This window comes from Halichoerus grypus, chromosome 5 (assembly GCF_964656455.1).
Source record: "Halichoerus grypus chromosome 5, mHalGry1.hap1.1, whole genome shotgun sequence".
Lineage (NCBI taxonomy): Eukaryota > Metazoa > Chordata > Mammalia > Carnivora > Phocidae > Halichoerus > Halichoerus grypus.
In genome coordinates, this window is record NC_135716.1 from 97,779,841 (window position 1) to 97,800,208 (window position 20,368).

Here is a 20,368-nt window from a genome sequence, read left to right on the forward strand (position 1 = left end):
AACAAAGCATTTTGAATGTAAAGGACTTTGATTTCATATTAGATAATATTTGACCTCTTCCATAAAACTTGATTTTTGTTCAGAATTAAGATTGGAAATAGAAATCCTTTGAGTATTAAATTGTATTTACTTACTACTGAAATTATTTTAATTGTGGCTTCAGTGTGATAAGCTTTTAAGAATTTTTTGAAAGCAAAGGTAGTTATAGTAACTTTAAGTGCATTTGATTTATGAGACATTGGAAAATTAATTTTTTAAAAAATATTATTTTAGGAGCACTTGGGTGGCTCAGTTGGTTAAGCATCTGCCTTCGGCTCAGGTCACGAGCCCAGGGTCCTGGGATCGAGCCCCGCGTCAGGCTCCCTGCTCAGTGGGAAGCCTGCTTCTCCCTCTCCTTTTCCTGCTCCCCCTGCTTTTGCTCTCTTGCTCTGTCAAATAAATAAGTAAAACCTTTAAAAATATATATAATTTTAAAGGAATAATTAGTCCTTTTGAACATATGTGGCCTCTGTTGCTCTGGGGACTTGGGTTTCATTTCCAATCTTTGACATTGCTGTAACTCAGCTTTTTAATTTTAATGTTTCATATTTTATTTTTCACAGGTTTCGTTATATTATCCTGAAGCAGAAGTTTTTAGAAGCTTTGTGTGTTAACAATGCAATGTCAGCAGAAGATGAGCCCCAGCATGTAAGATTTTTATTCCTGAAGGTTTGCGCCATAGTCTTGTTTCAGTCATAAGTATTTTATTCACTAAAACAAAAGATTAGTATCATGAATTTTCAAAGTTTTTATGAGGTAGGATGGGGTAAGATTTACTCTTTTGCAGCTGTAGTACTTTCAATCTGTAATGCTTCCAAGATTTAGACAAAGATGATAAATGAATGGGCTGGCTGGTTGGCGGGTGTGTGCTCTTCTCTTGTTTAAGGTGATTTAGGTTGCAATAGATGTTTGACTTAAAGATGATGCTACGTTGTTCCTTTTTTCTTATTACAGAAGTGGATTATGTTTACTTTCTTTTTCTGTTTTTTTTTCAGTATTTACATTGATCCAGAGATGTTTTTTTTCCCTCCAAGTTTTTATTAAATTCCAGTTAGTTAACATACAGTGTAATATTAGTTTCAGGTACAGAATCCAGTGATTCATAACTTACATACAATATCCAGTGCTCAGCACAACAGAGGTGGTTTTTGATAAAATCTTCATGCCTTTATGACAATTTAAATTTAATGATACGAAGGATTTTTTTAAACATTTCTTTCTTTCTTTTTTTTTTTTTAGAAGATTTTGTTTATTTATTTGAGAGAGAGTGAGCACGAGCACAGGGAGGGGCAGAGGGAGAGCGAGAGGGAGAAGCAGACTCTTCACTGAGCTCGATTCCAGGACCCTGAGATCAGGACCTGAGCCAAAGTCAGACGCTTAACTGACTGAGCCACCCAGGTGCCCCATGAAAGGTTTTTTGGTTAGAAAGTTATTTTTAAAGTTTTAATAATAGTGTTGTTTCATCCAAACCAAGGAAACTTATTAAGTGCCAGTAAGTGTTCATTGAAATAAACTCAAAAGATATTACGATGAAGACTTTCATGTATAATAGAGAAATGTTTGCCAGATAATGATGTTTAAATGTGGAAAGAACTCTGGAATGTAAGTCAGAGGACCTAATTTTTATTTTGTCTTTGTCACTAACCAACTACATTACTTCAGTTAAATCTGCTACCTTTTTCCATATGTAAGATGAAGAAAGGTGGATACATAAGCTCTAAGATTCCTTACATCATTAAAAGCTTATGGTTCTAAGAAAATATTCAGTATACAAATTATTGTAATCTGTCTCTCAGCTAAGCTTCCTTTATTCTATCTTCATTCTGTTTTTGTAGTAAATGAACTGTAAATGTTCTTTTTTTCTTTTAATTTGCTTTCTTTCTCCACACAAATTTCTCTTATGGCAAGTTTGAGAATGGCTCTTTTGCTTTTTGGGTAAGCTGGAGTGATAGCAAGCTATATAAACAATTGAATATTGGCATGCTTCAGTTTTCATTTCTGGAGAACTCAATTATTCTTGACTTTAAAAAATTATGCATTTGAGGGGCGCCTGGGTGGTTCAGTCGTTAAGCGTCTGCCCTCGGCTCGGGTCGTGGTCCCGGGGTCCTGGGATCGAGCCCCGCATCGTGCTCCCTGCTCTGCGGGAAGCCTGCTTCTCCCTCTCCCACTCCCCCTGCTTGTGTTCCCTCTCTCACTGTGTCTCTCTCTGTCAAATAAATAAGTAAATTCTTTAAAAAAAAAAATTATGCCTTTGAGAATGATAGTCTGAAGCCTGAACTAGAACACTATTTTTATAGGAGGAGTTTAAGTCACTAATTAACCAAATTATTTAATATTTTTATTTCAATAGTGAAAAACATTTTGATTCTTGACTTGAAAGTTGTTATTAAATATCTTGCAAGTTATGTGAGTATTCTGTGACACTAGAGTTTATCCTTTTGCAGTTGAATAGTTTATGAAAGTTTGTAAAGTATCTTTGTATTTGAATAAAATACTCTTGTTTTTTTTATCTCACAGCATCTCTCTTTATAGTGATCACTTAAATTTTTCTTACAGCTGGAATTTACCATGCAAGAAGCTGTGCAATGTTTGCATGCCCTAGAAGAGTACTGTCCTTCTAAAGATGATTATAGCAAGCTCTGTTTGCTTTTGACTTTGCCTCGTCTGACCAATCATGCTGAATTTAAGGACTGGAATCCCAGCACTGCACGAGTTCACTGTTTTGAAGAGGCTTGTGTCATGGTTGCAGAATTCATTCCTGCTGATAGGAAGCTAAGTGAGGCAGGTTTTAAAGCAAGTAACAATCGTTTATTTCAGCTTGTAATGAAGGGTCTACTTTATGAATGCTGTGTAGAATTTTGTCAAAGTAAAGCAACTGGAGAAGAAATTACAGAAAGTGAAGTACTTCTTGGCATTGACCTTTTGTGTGGTAATGGTTGTGATGACTTGGATCTGAGTTTATTGTCATGGCTTCAGAATCTCCCATCTTCTGTCTTCTCTTGTGCTTTTGAACAGAAAATGCTTAATATTCATGTTGACAAACTTCTGAAACCTACAAAAGCTGCATATGCTGATCTTTTGACTCCTCTTATCAGCAAACTTTCTCCCTATCCATCATCTCCAATGAGAAGGCCTCAATCAGCTGATGCCTATATGACCCGATCTCTGAATCCTGCTTTAGATGGCCTCACTTGTGGACTAACCAGTCATGATAAGAGAATCTCAGACCTTGGAAACAAAACTTCTCCAATGTCACACTCCTTTGCTAACTTCCATTATCCAGGTGTGCAAAACCTCAGTAGAAGTCTCATGCTTGAGAATACAGAATGTCACAGTATTTACGAAGAATCCCCTGAACGGTAAGTATTTGCTCATAAAAATTAGAAAATATTCACAAGTGTGAGGGGCACCTGGGTGGCTCAGTCAGTTGGGTGGCTGCCTTCAGCTCAGGTCATGATCCCAGGGTCCTGGGATGGAGCCCTGCATTGGGCTCCCTGCTCAGCAGAGAGCCTGCTTCTCCCTTTCCCTCTGCCTGCCGCTCTGCCTACTTGTGCTCTCTCTCTGTCAAATAAATAAATTAAAAAAAAATCTTAAAGAAAAAAAAAATATTCACAAGTGTGAGATTGTGTGTTTGTGTGTGTGTGTGTGTTTAATGTTCAAGTTCCTTTATTTTTAAAATTTTTTTAGAGAGAGAAGGATGGGGAGGGGCAGAGGGAAAGGGAGAGAGAGAGAATCCTAAGCAGGCTCCACACCCAGCACAGAGCCCAACGTGGGGCTTGATCTCACAGCCCTGAGATCATTTTCTGTTAAGTTGCTATGAGATTGCAGAGGAGGGGGTTGTGATATCTTGTTTAATGTTCCTTAAAGAGAAGGGAGCATTTTAGGATGTTAAGTGAGGGGACTTCCTAAAGCCTCAGGTGACTTCTTAAGGCATCTTATTGCTCTAATTGAAAGATAAAGATGATACCTAGTCATGAAAATGGATGAGTATAACTTAATATAGGAGCTTCCTATTATCTAAATCCTAAAGGAATAGAAAGTCTTGAGCATTGGTAGAGACTATCTTAAACTTACCCTGGACTTTCCAATCTCTTTAAAGAAAATTTTCATTGTTTGGAATGTTGAACTTCAGTTCTGGGTGAACTGCTGATATTCTTCTGAGTACACAAGATGATCAGAACTTCTTGCTCAGTATAATGAATGACATGTTTGGACTTGTACACCAGTGGGATTGTGTGGAAAAGAGACACACAAAAATCCAACTAGATCTGACTCTACATGTGCTCTTCCCTATGTAAAGAAAGTAGTTAGAAATTTGAGGACTGACTGGATAAAGATGTAAAGAAGTGGAGTGTAGGTGGCGCCTGGGTGGCTCAGTCGTTAAGCGTCTGCCTTCGGCTCAGGTCATGATCCCAGAGTCCTGGGATCGAGCCCCGCATCGGGCTCCCTGCTCTGTGGGAAGCCTGCTTCTCCCTCTCCCACTCCCCCTGCTTGTGTTCTCTCTCTCGCTGTGTATCTCTCTCTGTCAAATAAATAAACAAAATCTTTAAAAAAAAAAAAGAAGTGGAGTGTAAGTTACTAGATTACAGAATAAACAGAGGTAAAAAATGACGTATCAGAAAGTGAGTAATACATGTGTTATTAGCTGAGCAGTAGCAGTAACCCAGAAAACATCTGTCATGCTTGTGAAATTGGAAGACTTATGAGGCCAAGCAGTGTGGAATAATGAATAGAACATGATCTTTGGAATCAGACTTGGGTTTGAACAATAGCTTTGCCATTTAGTAGTTGTATGACCTTGAGACCCGTCCTTAATCTCTCTGAGCCTAAATGACCTCCTCTATAAAATAGGGTATTGACTTGCAAACTGAGATAAAGCTCCTAGCAGAGTGGCAAGTATGTGAATGATGCTTTGTAAATATAAATTTCTCCCCTTCTGAGTGTCATACTCCTGGTAAGGACAATATGTCAAAAGGGCTGCTAATAACATGCTATGGGAGGGCTACTGTGCTGTGGATAAAGTGTAAAAATTTACTTTGGAAAGAGTTAACCTTGTTTTTAAAAAATATTTGAGGTGTAATTTAAAATTATTGGGAAGCTTAATTAGATAAATTATGTTGAAGATGCCACATGAAGAAACCTCTTATTTGTGGTAATTCATGTTTGACGTCAATATTTGTTTAAAAATATTTGAGTGTCTACTCTGTGCTAGCACCATGCTGCATCCTGGGTATAGTGATTGAGTTACTGTGGTGAATAAGAAGATAACACACAAAAGATTGGGCGCCTGGGTGGCTCAGTTGGTTAAGCGACTGCCTTCGGCTCAGGTCGTGATCCCGGAGTCCTGGGATCGAGTCCCGCATCAGGCTCCCGGCTCGGCGGGGAGCCTGCTTCTCCCTCTGACCCTATCCCCTCTCATGCTGTTTCTCTCTCTCTCTCTCAAATAAATAAATAAATAAAATCTTTATTAAAAAAAAAAAGATAAAACACAAAAGAAAGGTTTATAAGAGAGTATGTAGTGTTTTGTAAAGACAGCTTTTCACTCAAACATAAACTCAAAAAGGAAGAAAAATCAGTTGAAATATATAAGCTTTGGCTACTCAGTGTAACAGTCTCAAAATTAAATGGCAGAAATAGAAAAATTCTTAGGAATGGGTCAGCATTGGATTTGGAGCCTGAAGATCTGGATTCAAATCCTAGTTTTATTTACCCACTATGTAATTTTAGGAAAATCACTTTGTTCCTCATCTGTGAAATGGGAGTTACAATCTATTTCATAAGTTACTGTGCAAGTTAAATGAGATAATGCATGTGGAAATGCTATATAAATTGCAAAATTCATTATAAAGGTCATTTTATTCTATCTCTATACAGTTAATAACTCTTAGAAAATCTGTCTTGTGGACATAAAATGGGACCTCTTATGGTCATTAGCAGGTTACAGCACTGACTGGTAGCCAAAAACTTTTCCCGAGACTTTCTACTTCCTCCTCTGGGTTCATGTGTGATTATGTAAGTTGATATATTTATAGGTTAGAAAGCTTCTATCCAATGGTGTCTTTGTGAGGATGACTAGCTCTGCTTCCTGAACCCTAGACCTGTAATTTGTTATGTCTTACATACTTCTACCTGGAGAGGCCATTATGAAGCCATCTCATAATCAGATTCCTTCAAGGCAAAGATCATTTTACTTTTGTACCTGTTCCCATGGTGCCTTATGCCAATAGGTAAATGTCTGTGGTATTCATCATCTTTGGGTGATGTTAGTCATTAAAAATTTTGAACAAAGTAACTATGAAAAGTAGAAATTGCTAGTGTTTAGAAGAATATTAGGAACAACCTGACATAAGATATTAAGTTTACTAATTAGTATACATTAAAAATTTTGGAAAGATGTATATTTAGCTTTTATGTTAAGTGCAAATAAGCCAAAGACAGTCTTTTAATAAAATCTTAACAGTTCTTAAAATTTTGTTGAAACATTGGAGGGGAAAAATTAATGTTTGGATAAGAAAGTCACAGATTAAGGTACATGAAGAGAATTCAGGCATTAGGTCATCCAGCTTATTATTCAGTTCAATTTATAGATGAAGCTGAGCCACAGAGAATGTAAGTGATTTTCGCAAGACCACACACCTTGTTTTAGACTGGAGCCGCTACCCTCCTTGCTTAATAATCCAGTGTACTTCTGTTATAAGCACATTCTATTAAAAAAAAAAAAAAAAAACTCTTACATAGTACCCTTAAGAGAAGAAAAGAAGATTTAAAAATCTATTTTTGCACATTTGATAAACATTTAGATTAAGTATTCATTGTGTTAATTAAAATTTCTCTAACTAGAATATATTTTCCTTCACCCCTACCTCTTCCTGTTTGTTTTTTGCACCTTTCTGGAAGAAGTGATACACCCGTTGAGGCACAGCGGCCTATTAGCAGTGAAATCCTGGGCCAGAGTTCAGTTTCAGAAAAAGAGCCTGCAAATGGAACACAGAATCCAGGACCAGCTAAGCAAGAAAAAAATGAGGTAATATTTAATATACCTAGTGTCTTTTAGAATTATTCTCTGTGGAAGAAATAAAAGTATTTGCTTGGATAGAATATAAAAGGAATTTTCCAATATTTGGAAGTAGGTGAGAGAATATCTAGACTTTCTTATTAAGTTATTTTCTCCCTTTTTCCTTAAAGATATATGGTATTTTTAGTTGTCATGTATTTTGGAGCATTTTTAACAGGTGAATTTATTAACAATCTAAAATACAACAGTTTACATTAATCTTACATATTTCAGGACTCAAGTAATTAAACTCACATTAAATGTGGATAGCTTGTATTTTTAAGACATATCTTACTAATTAGATTTAATGAACAGGAAATTATGACATTTATAATATAAAATACTTTAATCCAAGTTTTTAGAATTCCAAATTATTTTTCTGTGGTGATTTGGAAAAGAAATTGTATTATAAAGGAGAGTATAAATTTTCTTATATGGTATGCCACTTAGAAGAAGTGAAGAGGTAGTTTTAATAAGTTCAATAAATTTTTTTGTCTTCAACTAAATATTAAGAATGAAGTAGAAAAATTACTATTAAAAATACATATGAATATGCACCAAACAACAGAACCCCAAAATCTATGAAGCAAACATTGGCAGAGTTGAAGGGAGATATAATAGTTGGAGACTTCAATACCCCACTTAATGGGTAGAACATCTAAACAGAAGGTCAATAAGCATACAGAGTACTTGAACAATACTATAAACCAACTAGACCCAACAGACATCTATAGAACAACAATATTATTGCTTTGGAGGATGCACCTTTTTTTCACCCAGAGGTGCCTGTATCAGTCTTTATACAGGAAGTTGTTTTCTTAGACACCTCAGGTCTGTGTTAGTATTCCAAGTGTTGGTAAGTTTATGAATATGTGAATACTAACAATATGTGAATGCAAATATATAAAGTGATACAAGAAAAAAAGAACAGTCCAACACTAGCAGAATACACATTCTTCTCAAGTGCACATGTAGCATTCTTCAGGATAGAGTGTATGTTAGGACCCAAAACAAATAATAAATTTTAAAAGATTGAAATCATATGAAATATCTTCTCTGACTACAATGGAATGAAGCTAGAAATTAATAACAGAGGGAAAATTGGAAAATTCACAAATTTGTAAAAATTGACGCACTCTTAACTGATGGGTCAAAGAAATCAAAAGGGAAATTAGAAAATACCTAGAGACTAGAGACTAATAAAAATGAACACAACATACCAAAGCATACAACATTCCAAACTTATGAGATACAGCAAAAGCAGTGCTCAGGGGAAGTGTATAGCTGTAAATGACTACATTAAAAAAGAAGAAAGATCTCAAATCAATAACCTAACTTTATACCTTGAGGAACTGGAACAAGAAGAACAAATTATATCAGAAGGAAGAACGTAATAAAGATTAGAGGGGAGAAAAATAGAGAAGAGGAAAACAGTAGAGAAAATCAGTAAAACCACAAGTTGGTTCTTTGAAAAGATCAGCAAAATTGACAAGTGCTTAGTTAGACCAAGAAAAGAGAGAGAGAGAGGCACACACAAATAAGTAAAATCAGAAATGGATAATACATTTTTTTGTATTATAATATGTATTGTAATACATATTATTTACAATAATAAAGTGGATTATAAGAGAATACTATGACCAATTGTAAGCCAACAAATTAGATAGCCATGTTGAAATGGACAAATTCCTAGAAATCACAAATTACCTAAATGACTCAAGAAGGGTGCCTGGGTGGCTGAGGTGGTTAAGCCTCTGCCTTCGGCTCAGATCATGATCCCAGGGTCCTGGTATCGAGTCCCACATCGGGCTCCCTGCTCAGTGGAGAGTCTGCTTCTCCCTCTCCCTCTGCACCTCCCCCTGCTCATGCGCTCTCTCTCTGTATCTCTCTGTCTCAAATGAATAAAAAAAAAAAAAAAAAACTTAAAAAAAGACTCAAAAAGAAAGAAAATTTCAACAGACCTATACCGAATCAGTAATCAAAAAGCTTCCAGCAAAGAAAAATCTAGGATCAGATAGCTTTATGGGTGAGTTCTACCAACCATTGAGGAAGGGTTAACATCAGTCCTTCTCAAAATCTTCCAAAAGTGTGTAAGAGGAAGGAATACTTCCTAACTTATTCTGAGGCCAGCATTACCCTAATATCAAGTCCAGATGTAGACATTACATGAAAAGAAAACTACAGACCAGGGCACCTGGGTGGCTCAGTCAGTTGAGCATCCAACTCTTGATTTCAGCTCAGGTCATGATCTTAGGGTTGTAGGATCAAGCCCCATGTTGGGCTGTGCACTCTGCATGGAGTCTGCTTGAGATTCTCTTTCTCCTTCTGCTCCTCCCCCCATGTGCATGCTCTCTCTCTCTTTCTCAAAATAAAATCTTAAAGGAAATCTACAGACCAATATTTTTCATAAATAGAAGCAAAAATCCTTTAACAAAATACTAGCAAACAAATTCATCAGCATATTAAAAGGATTATGTACCCTGACCAAGTGGATTTATCCCAGAATGCAAGGTTGGTCCAACATTAAAAAAAAAAATCAGTGTAATATTATCACATTAATAGAATGAAGAACAGAAAAACATCTGGCCATCTCAGTTGATGCAGAAAAGGCATTTGACAAAATCAAACACTCTTTCATGATAAAAGCTCTCAGAAAACTAAGAAAATGGAATTTCCTCAGCACAGTAAAGTTCATTTATGAAAACCCCAAGCTAATGTCATATTCAGTGGTGAAAAACTAAAAGCTTTCCCCCTAAAATCAGGAACAAAGACAAGGATGCCTGTTTTTACCACTGCTCTTCAACATTTACTGGAAGTTCTAGCTAGGGTGATTAGACAGAAAAAAGAAATAAAGCCATCCAGATTGGAAAGGAAGTAAAGCTAATCTTTATTTATAGATGACATAGTTCTATTTATAGAAAATCCCAAGGAATTCATAAGAAAGCTACTAGAGTTTACAAACAAGTTCAGCAAAGTTACAGTGTACAAGAACAACACATAAAAGTCAGTGTGGGCTTCTACACTACCAGCATTGAACAATCTGAACAGGAAATTAAGAAAACAATTCCATTTGGGGCGCCTGGGTAGCTCAGTCATTAAGCGCCTGCCTTCAGCTCAGATCATGATCCCAGGGTCCTGGGATCGAGCCCCGCATTGGGCTCCCTGCTCAGCGGGAAGCCTGCTTCTCCCTCGCCCTCTCCCACTCTCCCTGCTTGTGTTCCCTCTCTCGCTGTGTCTCTCTCTGTCAAATAAATAAATAAAATCTTAAAAAAAAAAAAAAGGAAAATAATGTGTTGGTGGAGAAGTGGAGAATTTGAACCCTCATACGTTGTTGATTTGAATGTAAAATGGTGCACTTTGGATTGGTGGTACCTTAAATATAGGATTAAATATAGCTAAAACATAGCTTAAATATAGCTGAATATTGAATTACCATATACCCCAGCAATTCCACTAATCCACTCTAAAGCATTGAAAGCAGGACTCAAACAGATATCTTTACATCCATGTTCATAGCAGCATTATTCATGGTAGTCAAAATGTAGATATAACCCAAGTGTCCATCCACAGATTAATGGATAAACCAAAGTGACATATCCATTCAATGGAATATTATTCAACCACAAAAAGGAATGAAATGCTGACATATGCTACAACATGGATGAACTTTGAAGACATCATGCTAAGTGAAATAAGCCAGACAGAAAAGGACAAATACTATATAATTCCACTTATATCAGATATCTGAAATTGGCAAAATCATAAAGTAGAATAGAGGTTACCAGGAACTTGGTGGAGGAAGAAATGGGAAATTATTGCTTAATGGTTACAGAGTTTCTCTGTAGGTTGATGAAGAATTTTGGAAATAGATATTGGTGATTATTGCACAATGTTGTGAGTATAATTAATGCCACTGAATTGTACACATAAAAATGGTTGAAATGATGAATTTTCTATTTTACCAACAATAAAAAATTTAAAAGGATATATAGATAATTTTGTCTCAGAGTTATTGCTGTAAGTTATGAAGTAGAGGAGGATTGTTACTACTTCCTGGAAAAGGGGAGACTGTTTTAGCTTTAGTTAGCTGTATAAGACTCTTCATTAAGCTTATTATCAGTGTGGGCCAATTTTAGAGATGATTGACTTGTTCCAGGGTAACCCCAGTTCATATGATCCATGTAATATGACTGGACTCCAGGTTGGCAGGGGAGTCTTTCTTTGCCAATATTGGAATTTACTAAATACCTAAGTCCTGTAAGTTTGGGTGCTATATGGTTCTTTTAGAAGAACAAAGTAGAAATGTTGAGATTAAGTTTACTATCCATTTTATTCCACTTTCTTGTGAAAGGCCATTTGAAACCTGAATTATTAAAGTATTGTTTTTGAGGGAAATTTTTAAAGTTTTTCTCTAGAGTAACCTATTAAACCATTTACATGCTCAAATTAAGTGTTGGACAAAGTCAGTATTGTGTTTATTAAATACTAATGTAGTCTTTCAGTATTTTTTTTCAAGCAGTACAGATCTAATTCCATGACCCCTTGTGACTGCTTTAATTTGTATTTTTATTTTGAGTTTGTCAAAGATCCAGGATGACCATTCATTTTGGTCAGTCTCTTGTTTAGAATAAAGCAAATTAACTCATCTACTTGACTATAAAAACTCATGGATACTATATTATTTTTCAAAGAGCAATGTATTAAGTGTTTTCTAATTGTTAAATATAGCTACTTGTATATTTCATCCAGTGTTTATAGAAGTTACTGTTGGGTAGGGACATATATTTAATCATAGTCTGCTCAAATATATTACTTTCTCTAATATTTTTAAGCTTCGAGATTCAACAGAACAATTTCAAGAATATTATAGGCAAAGATTACGCTATCAACAGCATTTAGAACAGAAGGAGCAACAACGACAGATATACCAACAAATGCTGCTTGAGGGAGGTGTGAATCAGGAAGATGGTCCTGATCAGCAGCAAAATCTTACAGAACAATTCCTTAATAGGTATGTCTTTCAGTCACTTTTTAAAATATAAAGTATTAAGGAGGGCATGTATTGCATGGAGCACTGGGTGTTATACACAAACAATGAATCAGGAACACTACATCAAAAAGTCATGATGTAATGTATGGTGACTAACATAACATAATAAAAAAAATTATTTCAAAGCTATTGAAAGCATGCAGTGACTGCTACTTTCCACATATAGTTTGATATTTTAGAGCATTTTACGTGTTTCAAGTAATGGGGAGTTACGGAATATCTTCCTTCCACAGCATTCTGAGTGTTCATCTAATTTTTAATTTTGTTCTTCCTCCCTTTAAACCTTTTTTCACTTCTAAGCAACGAGAGCAGAAGTGTGGTGGTTCAGCTCACAGCTGGAAGCAGATAGCCAGGTGGATCCAGCTATCCCAGGGTTGCTGAGATCCTAGGGGTCCTAGTTACTTAGCTTCTTTTTGCTTGTTTCTTCATCTATTTCACAGAATATCCATGAAGATTAAATGAGTTAATCTATGCAAAGTGCTTAGAATAGCACCTGGCATATAGTAAGCACTATGTTAAGTGTTCACTATTGTTTTTGTTATTTTGGGTCCTTAACTTTCAGATTCTTTAGAATTCAATATATTAAAATTATTTTCTTAAAATTTCTGCCAAGACAGTATGCACTTATATTGTTTTTAATTATAGGAGGTATGTGTGTATGTGTATAGATAGATAATAATGTGTCTTTTTAAAAATCAATAAACTAGAATATGTATATTTAAATGAGCAAAAGGTTGTTAGAAGATTAAATGAGTTAATATATAAAAAATTACTTAGAATAATTCCTGGCATACAGGAAATGTACCATAAATGTAGGTTATTATTGTAATTATGATTAGGCAATGTAGTAGTGACTGTCAGTTCTTTACTTGATTCAATAATACTGGAAGTAATCTGCTTGATACTCTGAGGGTTGTGCAAGCCAGCCTGAAATTGATTCTGTCTTCAAACTTTCACACAAGGAATGGTTATAGTGGTAATCTAAAGAGTCTAAATACGCTTCTGAACATTGCATTTGAGGATCATTTTCTTACCACCTCTGATAAGTCAGTGGCTTATCAGAATTATCCTATTTTGATGAACTGCCATTTCTGGTTCTTAGATGTCTTCTTCATATCCATAAAGGCCATGGTTGCAGTTGGATTTCCTCACCATTTATTTTTCAGTGCAAGCAGATTAGCTAGCATTAAATCAGAAGATAAAGTGGGAAGGTTCTGTGATCCTAATAGTGGTAAGGGATGTACTTCCTCAGAAAAAAAAGTTAAACTGTTCAAGATGGTTTGTCCTTCCTTTAAAGACAATTATAAATAAAATTCAAATTATTGTTATTTAGCTTTTGTAAATTTCATATAAATTCTCTGTTGTTCTTGTCTCTTACCTGTTTTTTTCTAACCCTTTAATATAATACTTTTATTCAACCCTTTTTTTCTAGGCCCTTAGTTTTATATATCTGAGCCAGTACCAGGACTGTTTTTTTTTTTTTAAGATTTTTATTATTTACTTGACAGAGAGAGACACAGCGAGAGAGGGAACACAAGCAGGGGGAGTGGGAGAGGGAGAAGCAGGCTTCCCGCGGAGCAGGGAGCCCAATGTGGGGCTCGATCCCAGGACCCTGGGATCATGACCTGAGCCGAAGGCAGATGCTTAACTGACTGTGCCACTCAGGTGCTCCCTCTTCTATATATTAAGAATGTGATTAAGTTTTCATTTTAATGTAATTGCATTGTTTTATTTTATAGGTCCATTCAAAAGCTTGGTGAATTAAATATTGGAATGGATAGCCTTGGTAATGAGGTGTCAGCGCTCAATCAGCAATGTAACGGGAGCAAAAGCAATGGATCTAATAATTCTTCTCTAACTAGTTTTGCTACACCACCCCAAGACTCTAGTCAGAGATTAACACCTGATGCTTCAAATATTCACACAAGCACCCCGCGTAATCCTGGATCAACAAATCACATACCTTTTCTTGAGGAATCACCTTCTTGTGGAAACCAAATGTAAGTACTTTAATTTGTAAAACCTGGAAATAATAACGTCCTATTAATGATTGGAAACCTAGAAAGTTGAACTTCTCTTTGGAGCCTTACAAATAAAAGTTTTTGGAGCTCATTACACACCAAATCATTTTCTAATCTGTCTTTATCCGTATTCTCTTCTACTAACTTCTAAATTTCTTAGGAGTCTTTGTTCTCCTATTTTTATTTTTGCTTTCTCACTAACACTAAGACGATTCTTTTTTTATAAGTCATTTTACTCAGAGATCTTACAGTTTTATCTTCTCCCTGATTTTCTTTCTTCTTGCCATTGATACCTTTCAACCAATAATATTTTAATTCACAGACTTTGAGGGCAGAAGATTTTTTTTTTTTTTTTTTTAAAGATTTTATTTATTCATTTGTCAGAGAGAGAGACAGAACACAAGCAGGGGGAGAGGCAGGCAGAGGGAGAAGCCGGCTCCCTGCCTAGCAAGGAGCCCAATGTGGGACTCGATCCCAGGACCCTGGGATCATGACCCGAGCCGAAGGCAGCCGCTCAACCGACTGAGCCACCCAGGCGTCCCGAGGGCAGAAGATGTTTTATAACATGTTGGGATGGTTGCAGCAAAACCATCTTGGCAGCTCTGGCAGTTACCGCAATTAAAGACATCTTGCATATTTATGTTTTCACTAATCAGGGAAGATTTTTTATCTTGCTATCCTTAGTAAACAAGTGTTAATTTATGCAGTAGGAATAGTTAAGGAGTATGTTCTTCATCTATTCTTTTTTTTTTTTAAGTTTTTAATCACCCAGTGCTCATCCTCACAAGTGCACTCCTTCATCCCCATCACGTGTTCACCCTTCCCCTTGCTACCCACCTCCTCTCTGGTAACCATTAGTTCCCTATAGGTAAGAGTCTGTTTCTTGGTTTGTCTCTTTTTTCCCCTTTGCTCATTTGTTTTGTTTCTTAAATTCCACATATGAGTTCCTTCATCTCTTCTTTTTTTTTTTTTTTTTAAGATTTATTCATTTATCAGAGCACAAGCAGGGAAGCAGCAGGCAGAGGGAGAAGCAGGCTTCCCGCTGAGCAGGGAGCCCAATGCGGGACTCTATCCCAGGACCCTGGGACCATGACCTGAGCCGAAGGCAGACGCTAAACCGACTGAGCCACCGAGGTGTCCCTTCTTCATCTATTCTTAACATCAGACACCTTTGAGAGTGTATAATTTGGCCTTCGGATGCTTACAGAAATTAGATTGGCCTTATAAATTTTGTATCAAAAATTCTGGTTTTATATTTAAGAACAAGTTTATCTAATATTTACTTCCTTATTACAGTTTCTGTAACTGTATTTTTGTACTCCGCAAACTAGAACTCAAATTTTAAAATTGATTTTTATTTTTATTTATTTTTTAAAAATTTTATTTATTTGACAATGAGAGAGAGAGACAGAGAGCAAGCACAAGTAGGGGGAACGGCAGGCAGGGGAGAAGCAGGCTCCCCGCTGAGCAAGGCCCCCTATGTGGGGCTCGATCGCAGGACCCTGGGATCATGACCCGAGCTGAAGGCAGCCGCTTAACCAACTGAGCCACACAGGCGCCCCTGATTTTTTTTTTTAAATTAAAGTAACATACGTACATGTTTTAAAAAGACAACACTTTGAGGCTATCTTATCCATCTTTGTCTATGATTTCTATTTCTGGTAGGCTGCTATTTTCAACCCAGCTAGCTGTTTCTTGTGCTACATATCTCCATATTTCTGAATAACGTGCTTCTGTTACTATTTTTATTATCTGTTGCTTCCCTGCCAGTTAGATTTAGCTACCATACTCCTCACCCACATTACATTCACTTTGTCTACTCTTTCTTTCCAATATATCAATTGGGTGGCTCAGTCATTAAGCGTCTGCCTTCAGCTCAGGTCATGATCTCAGGGTCCTGGGATTGAGCCCCACATCAGACTCCCTGCTCCGCGGGAAGCCTGCTTCTCCCTCTCCCACTCCTCCTGCTTGTGTTCCCTCTCTCGCTGTGTCTCTCTCTGCCAAATAAATAAAATCTTTAAAAGTAAAATAAAATCAGTAATCAGTGTTAACATTACCATGGCCATGTAAATGTTATTTACATCTGAGTCATGTAATATAATATGATTATGTTTTCTTTTCATACAACTTTTATTTTTCATGGAGACATTAATTGCCTCATTTTTTTGTGTCTTTGTATGTGTGCACCTACTTAATTTTCTTAGTACCTCTCACTAAACTCTCTGTTGATTGCTTGACAAAACTGTAAAATCCTAAAACTTCTCTCATTGTAGTACAAAGTATCAGATAGTTGTCTCTTTTCCATTTATCCCCCCTGGGAGACATCCTCCAGGATCACTCTTGCTTCACTTTATATTCATTACCTCTGGGCCATCTTATTCAGGCCTGAGAGTCCTGAGACTTCCCTTCACCCTCTTCCTGGGAATTTCCTTTGCCTCTTCTCTGTATTGGATTACATGTTTTCAGGATCTCATGTAGTTTCCTAAAAATGGGCACATTAGAGGTAAAGTTTCTGAGACCTTGCATGTCTAAATATTTCCCATTTTATTTGTTAGTATAGCTGAGTATAGAGGTCTAGGATGGAAATCATTCCTTGGGGTTTCAAAGGTATTGCTACATGTTTCAGTGTTCTTGTTAAGAAGTCTGACGCTGTTGTGACCTGATCCTTTGTATGAAGACTGTTGCTTTTTCCATCTGGCATTTTTTAGGACTTTCTCTTCCCTGATGTTCTAAAAATTTCATGATGATATATATCAGAATAAGTCTATTTTCCTTCCATTCTTCTGGGTACTAATGGGTCCTTTTAGGCTAGAAACTTAAGTTCTGGGAAATTGCGAAAATATTTTTTATTTAGCAATTTCCTCACCTCCATTTTCTATTGGTTGTTTTCTACCATATTGTTATTTTCTAAGCTCTTATTCTCAAATTTTCCTTAAAAAAATTTTTTTTTAGGTCTCATTCTTGTTTCCTGGATTTATTATTTCCTCTTACATCTCTAAGAATTTAAATTATGTTTTTGTAGGTTTTGTTTCCTCCCTCCTTCCAAATTCCTTTTTCTGTTTTTTTTTAAGTTTTTATTTAAATTCCAGTTAGTTAACATACAGTATAATATTAGTTTCAGTTGTACAGTTTAGTGATTCAACACTTAACATGCAACACCCAGGGCTCATCATAGCAAGTGCACTCCTTAATCCCCATCACCTATTTATCCCTTCCCCCTACCCACTTCCCCTCTGGTAACCATCAGTTTGTTCTCTGTAGTTAGAGTTTGTTTCTTGGTTTACCTCTCTCTTTTTTCCCTTTACTTGTTTGTTTTGTTTCTTAAATTCCACATATGAGTGAAATCATATGGTATTTGTCTTTTTCTGACTTATTTCACTTAGCATAATACTTTCTGGCTCCATCTACATTATTGCAAATGGCAAGATTTTATTCTTCTTTATTGCTGAATAATATTCCGTTGTGTATACCACATTTTCTTTATCCATTCTTCAAGCACTGGACACCTGGGCTGCTTCCATAATTTGGCTATTGTAAATAATGCTGCTATAAACATATCATTTTATATGCATGTATCCCTTTGAATTAGTGTTTTGCATTCTTTGGATAAATATCTAGTAGTGCAATTGCTGGGTTATAGGGTAGTTCTATCTTTAACTTCTTGAGGGAATCTTCATACTGTTTTCCAGAGTGGCTGCACCAGTTTGCATTCCCACCAACAGTGCAAGAGGGTTCCCCTTTCTCCACATCCTTGCCAACACCTGTTGTTTCTTGTGTTGTTGCTTTTAGCCATTCTGACAGATGTGAGGTGATATCTCATTGTAGTTTTGATTTGTTATATCACAAAGCTATAGTGATCAAAACAGCATGGTACTGACATAAAAATAGACACATAGATCAAGAGAACAGAATAGAAAACCCAGAAATGAACCCACAACTATATAGTCAATTAATCTCTGACAAAGCAGGAAAGAATAACCAATGGGAAAAGGATAGTCTCTTTAACAAATGGTGTTGGGAAAATTGGACAACAACATGCAAAAGAATGAAACTGGACCAGTTTCTTGTACCATACACAAAAATAAATTCAAAATGGATTAAAGACCTAAATGTGAGATAAGAAACCATTAAAATCCTAGAGGAGAACACAGGCAGCAAACTCTTTGGATATTTGCTGTAGCAACTTCTTACTAGATATGTCTCCTGAGGCAAGGGAAACATGTTGAAAGCAAAAATAAACCATTGGGACTTCATCAAAATGAAAAGCTTCTGTACAGTGAAGGAAACAATCAGCAAAACTAAAAAGTAACCTTTGGAATTGAAGAAGATATTTGTAAATAACATATCTGATAAAGGGTTAGTATCCAAAATATATAAAATTCACTTACAAAATTCAACACCCCAAAAACAATCCAATTAAAAAATGAGCAGAAGACATACATACACATATTTCCAAAGACATACAGATGGCCAACAGACACATGAAGAAATACTCAATATCACTTATCAGGGAGATACAAACCAAATTCCTTTTTCTGTTGTTTTATTTTCTTTTTAAGATTTAATTTATTAGAGAGAGAGAGCTCGTGCACAAGCAGGGGGAGGGACAGAGGAAGAAGCAGACTCCCCACTGAGTGCAGAGCCTGACTTGAGGCTTGATCCCAGGACCTTGAGATCATGACGTGATCCGAAGTCAGACACTTTACCAACTGAGCCACCCAGGCACCCACTTTTTCTGTTTGTTTTAGTTTCTGGCTTTTATCTAGGAGGCTTTCTTCAAGTATCTGGAAATCTTTGACTATCTGTAAAGAGTGAGGCATAAAGAAAAAAAAAAGCTGACTGGGAGGAAGGCTATGTATATGATGGATCTGTCTCCATGACAAAAAGTGATTAAGGGGAAACATTGTTTTATTGAAGACTCTCAACTGTCAGTTTCTGTTAGTCTTTTCTCTTGGGTCAGGTAATTTTCCTAAAGAGCGATCCAAGTTCCTGCCTGGGTTAACATTTAAGCATAGCATCCAGGATTCTAGAACTCCACGGGGGAAAGCTACTTCACATCTCACTATAAAATTTTTAATCTCCTTTCCACTTTCTCACTCCCTCCTTTCAACTATGCTTGGTGTCACTGAGTCCCAGAGCCTCTGAATAAATGGCTTCAGAGAGTTACTTTGGGGTCAGTGTGGGTCATTTGCCAAAAAAATAAGTATTAGAGATTGAAAAGATCAATTTAGTTTCTGTTTTTATATTCAGAGTAAACTTTATTTGAATTTCTATTCATACAGCTCATCAGAACATTCGGTCATTAATCCACCTCTTGGAGATTCTTCAGGGAATCTATCAAGGTCAAGAGGGGAAGAGGTAATACTTTGGGGAAGAAATTTTCATTATTATTTTTATATATACCTGGAGATATTGCTAAGAAATTCTCAATTCATAGAACCATTTTTAGAAATAATCGTTATTGTTGATGATGTTATTTGTCTCGAGGTAGTTGAGCTTTCACTGGTTAAGTTGCCTCAGAAAATATTTGAAAGTATTCATTTTAATGGCCGAGGAGCAATCTTGGCTCATGAGTTGGGGCTGTGCACTACTCTCTGGTCCCTACGGTTAATTTGTTCAGATATTATTGGTATTTCTTTTGGGCTTCTCTTCAATGCAGCTGTTTTTGCTTTGGAACCAGACATCCTTCTCTCAACTACTATATAGCTTCATTCTGTCTTATTTTCTTTAGCTCAAATTTTAACCTCATAGACAAAACCATTATTTCAGATGTTTATGGGGCCAAACAGGTAACATAAATGAATAAAATTGACTTACGTGATAAGCACATGAGAATATTTGTCCCTTGCACAAAGAAATATGCTTATCTAGTATTTCCAGTTCTTTTGGTTTTCAGGAAATTATAGGAATGTAGATTTTTATGTGAAATCTATTTTTTTTTAAAGATTTTATTTATTTATTTGAGAGAGAGAGAATGAGAGAGAGAGAACACATGAGAGGGGATAGGGTCAGAGGACGAAGCAGACTCCCTGCCGAGCAGGGAGCCCGATGCGGGACTCGATCCAGGGACTCCAGGATCATGACCTGAGCCGAAGGCAGTCGCTTAACCAACTGAGCCACCCAGGCGCCCCATATGTGAAATCTATTTTAAAAATAGAACAAGTTTCTTAAAATATTTAAACACACTAAAGAAGAGCAAATAAA

At 36.3% G+C, this 20,368-nt stretch overlaps 1 protein-coding gene across 5 annotated transcripts in view; it reads left to right on the top strand.

Moving 5' to 3' along the window:
- Positions 1-20,368, top strand: part of WDR47 (WD repeat domain 47) — a 57,600-nt gene that overhangs the window by 22,373 nt on the left and 14,859 nt on the right. For 2 of the 5 annotated variants that reach the window (XM_036109818.2, XM_078072648.1), the window contains 6 exons: positions 603-708; positions 2,596-3,398; positions 6,937-7,063; positions 11,926-12,104; positions 13,883-14,143; positions 19,447-19,522. In XM_036109818.2, coding sequence (XP_035965711.2) covers positions 603-708; positions 2,596-3,398; positions 6,937-7,063; positions 11,926-12,104; positions 13,883-14,143; positions 19,447-19,522 — 1,552 coding nt within the window. The remainder of the gene's footprint in view (positions 1-602; positions 709-2,595; positions 3,399-6,936; positions 7,064-11,925; positions 12,105-13,882; positions 14,144-19,446; positions 19,523-20,368) is intronic. The other 3 variants (XM_078072647.1, XM_036109822.2, XM_036109825.2) reach the window with 3 other exon arrangements.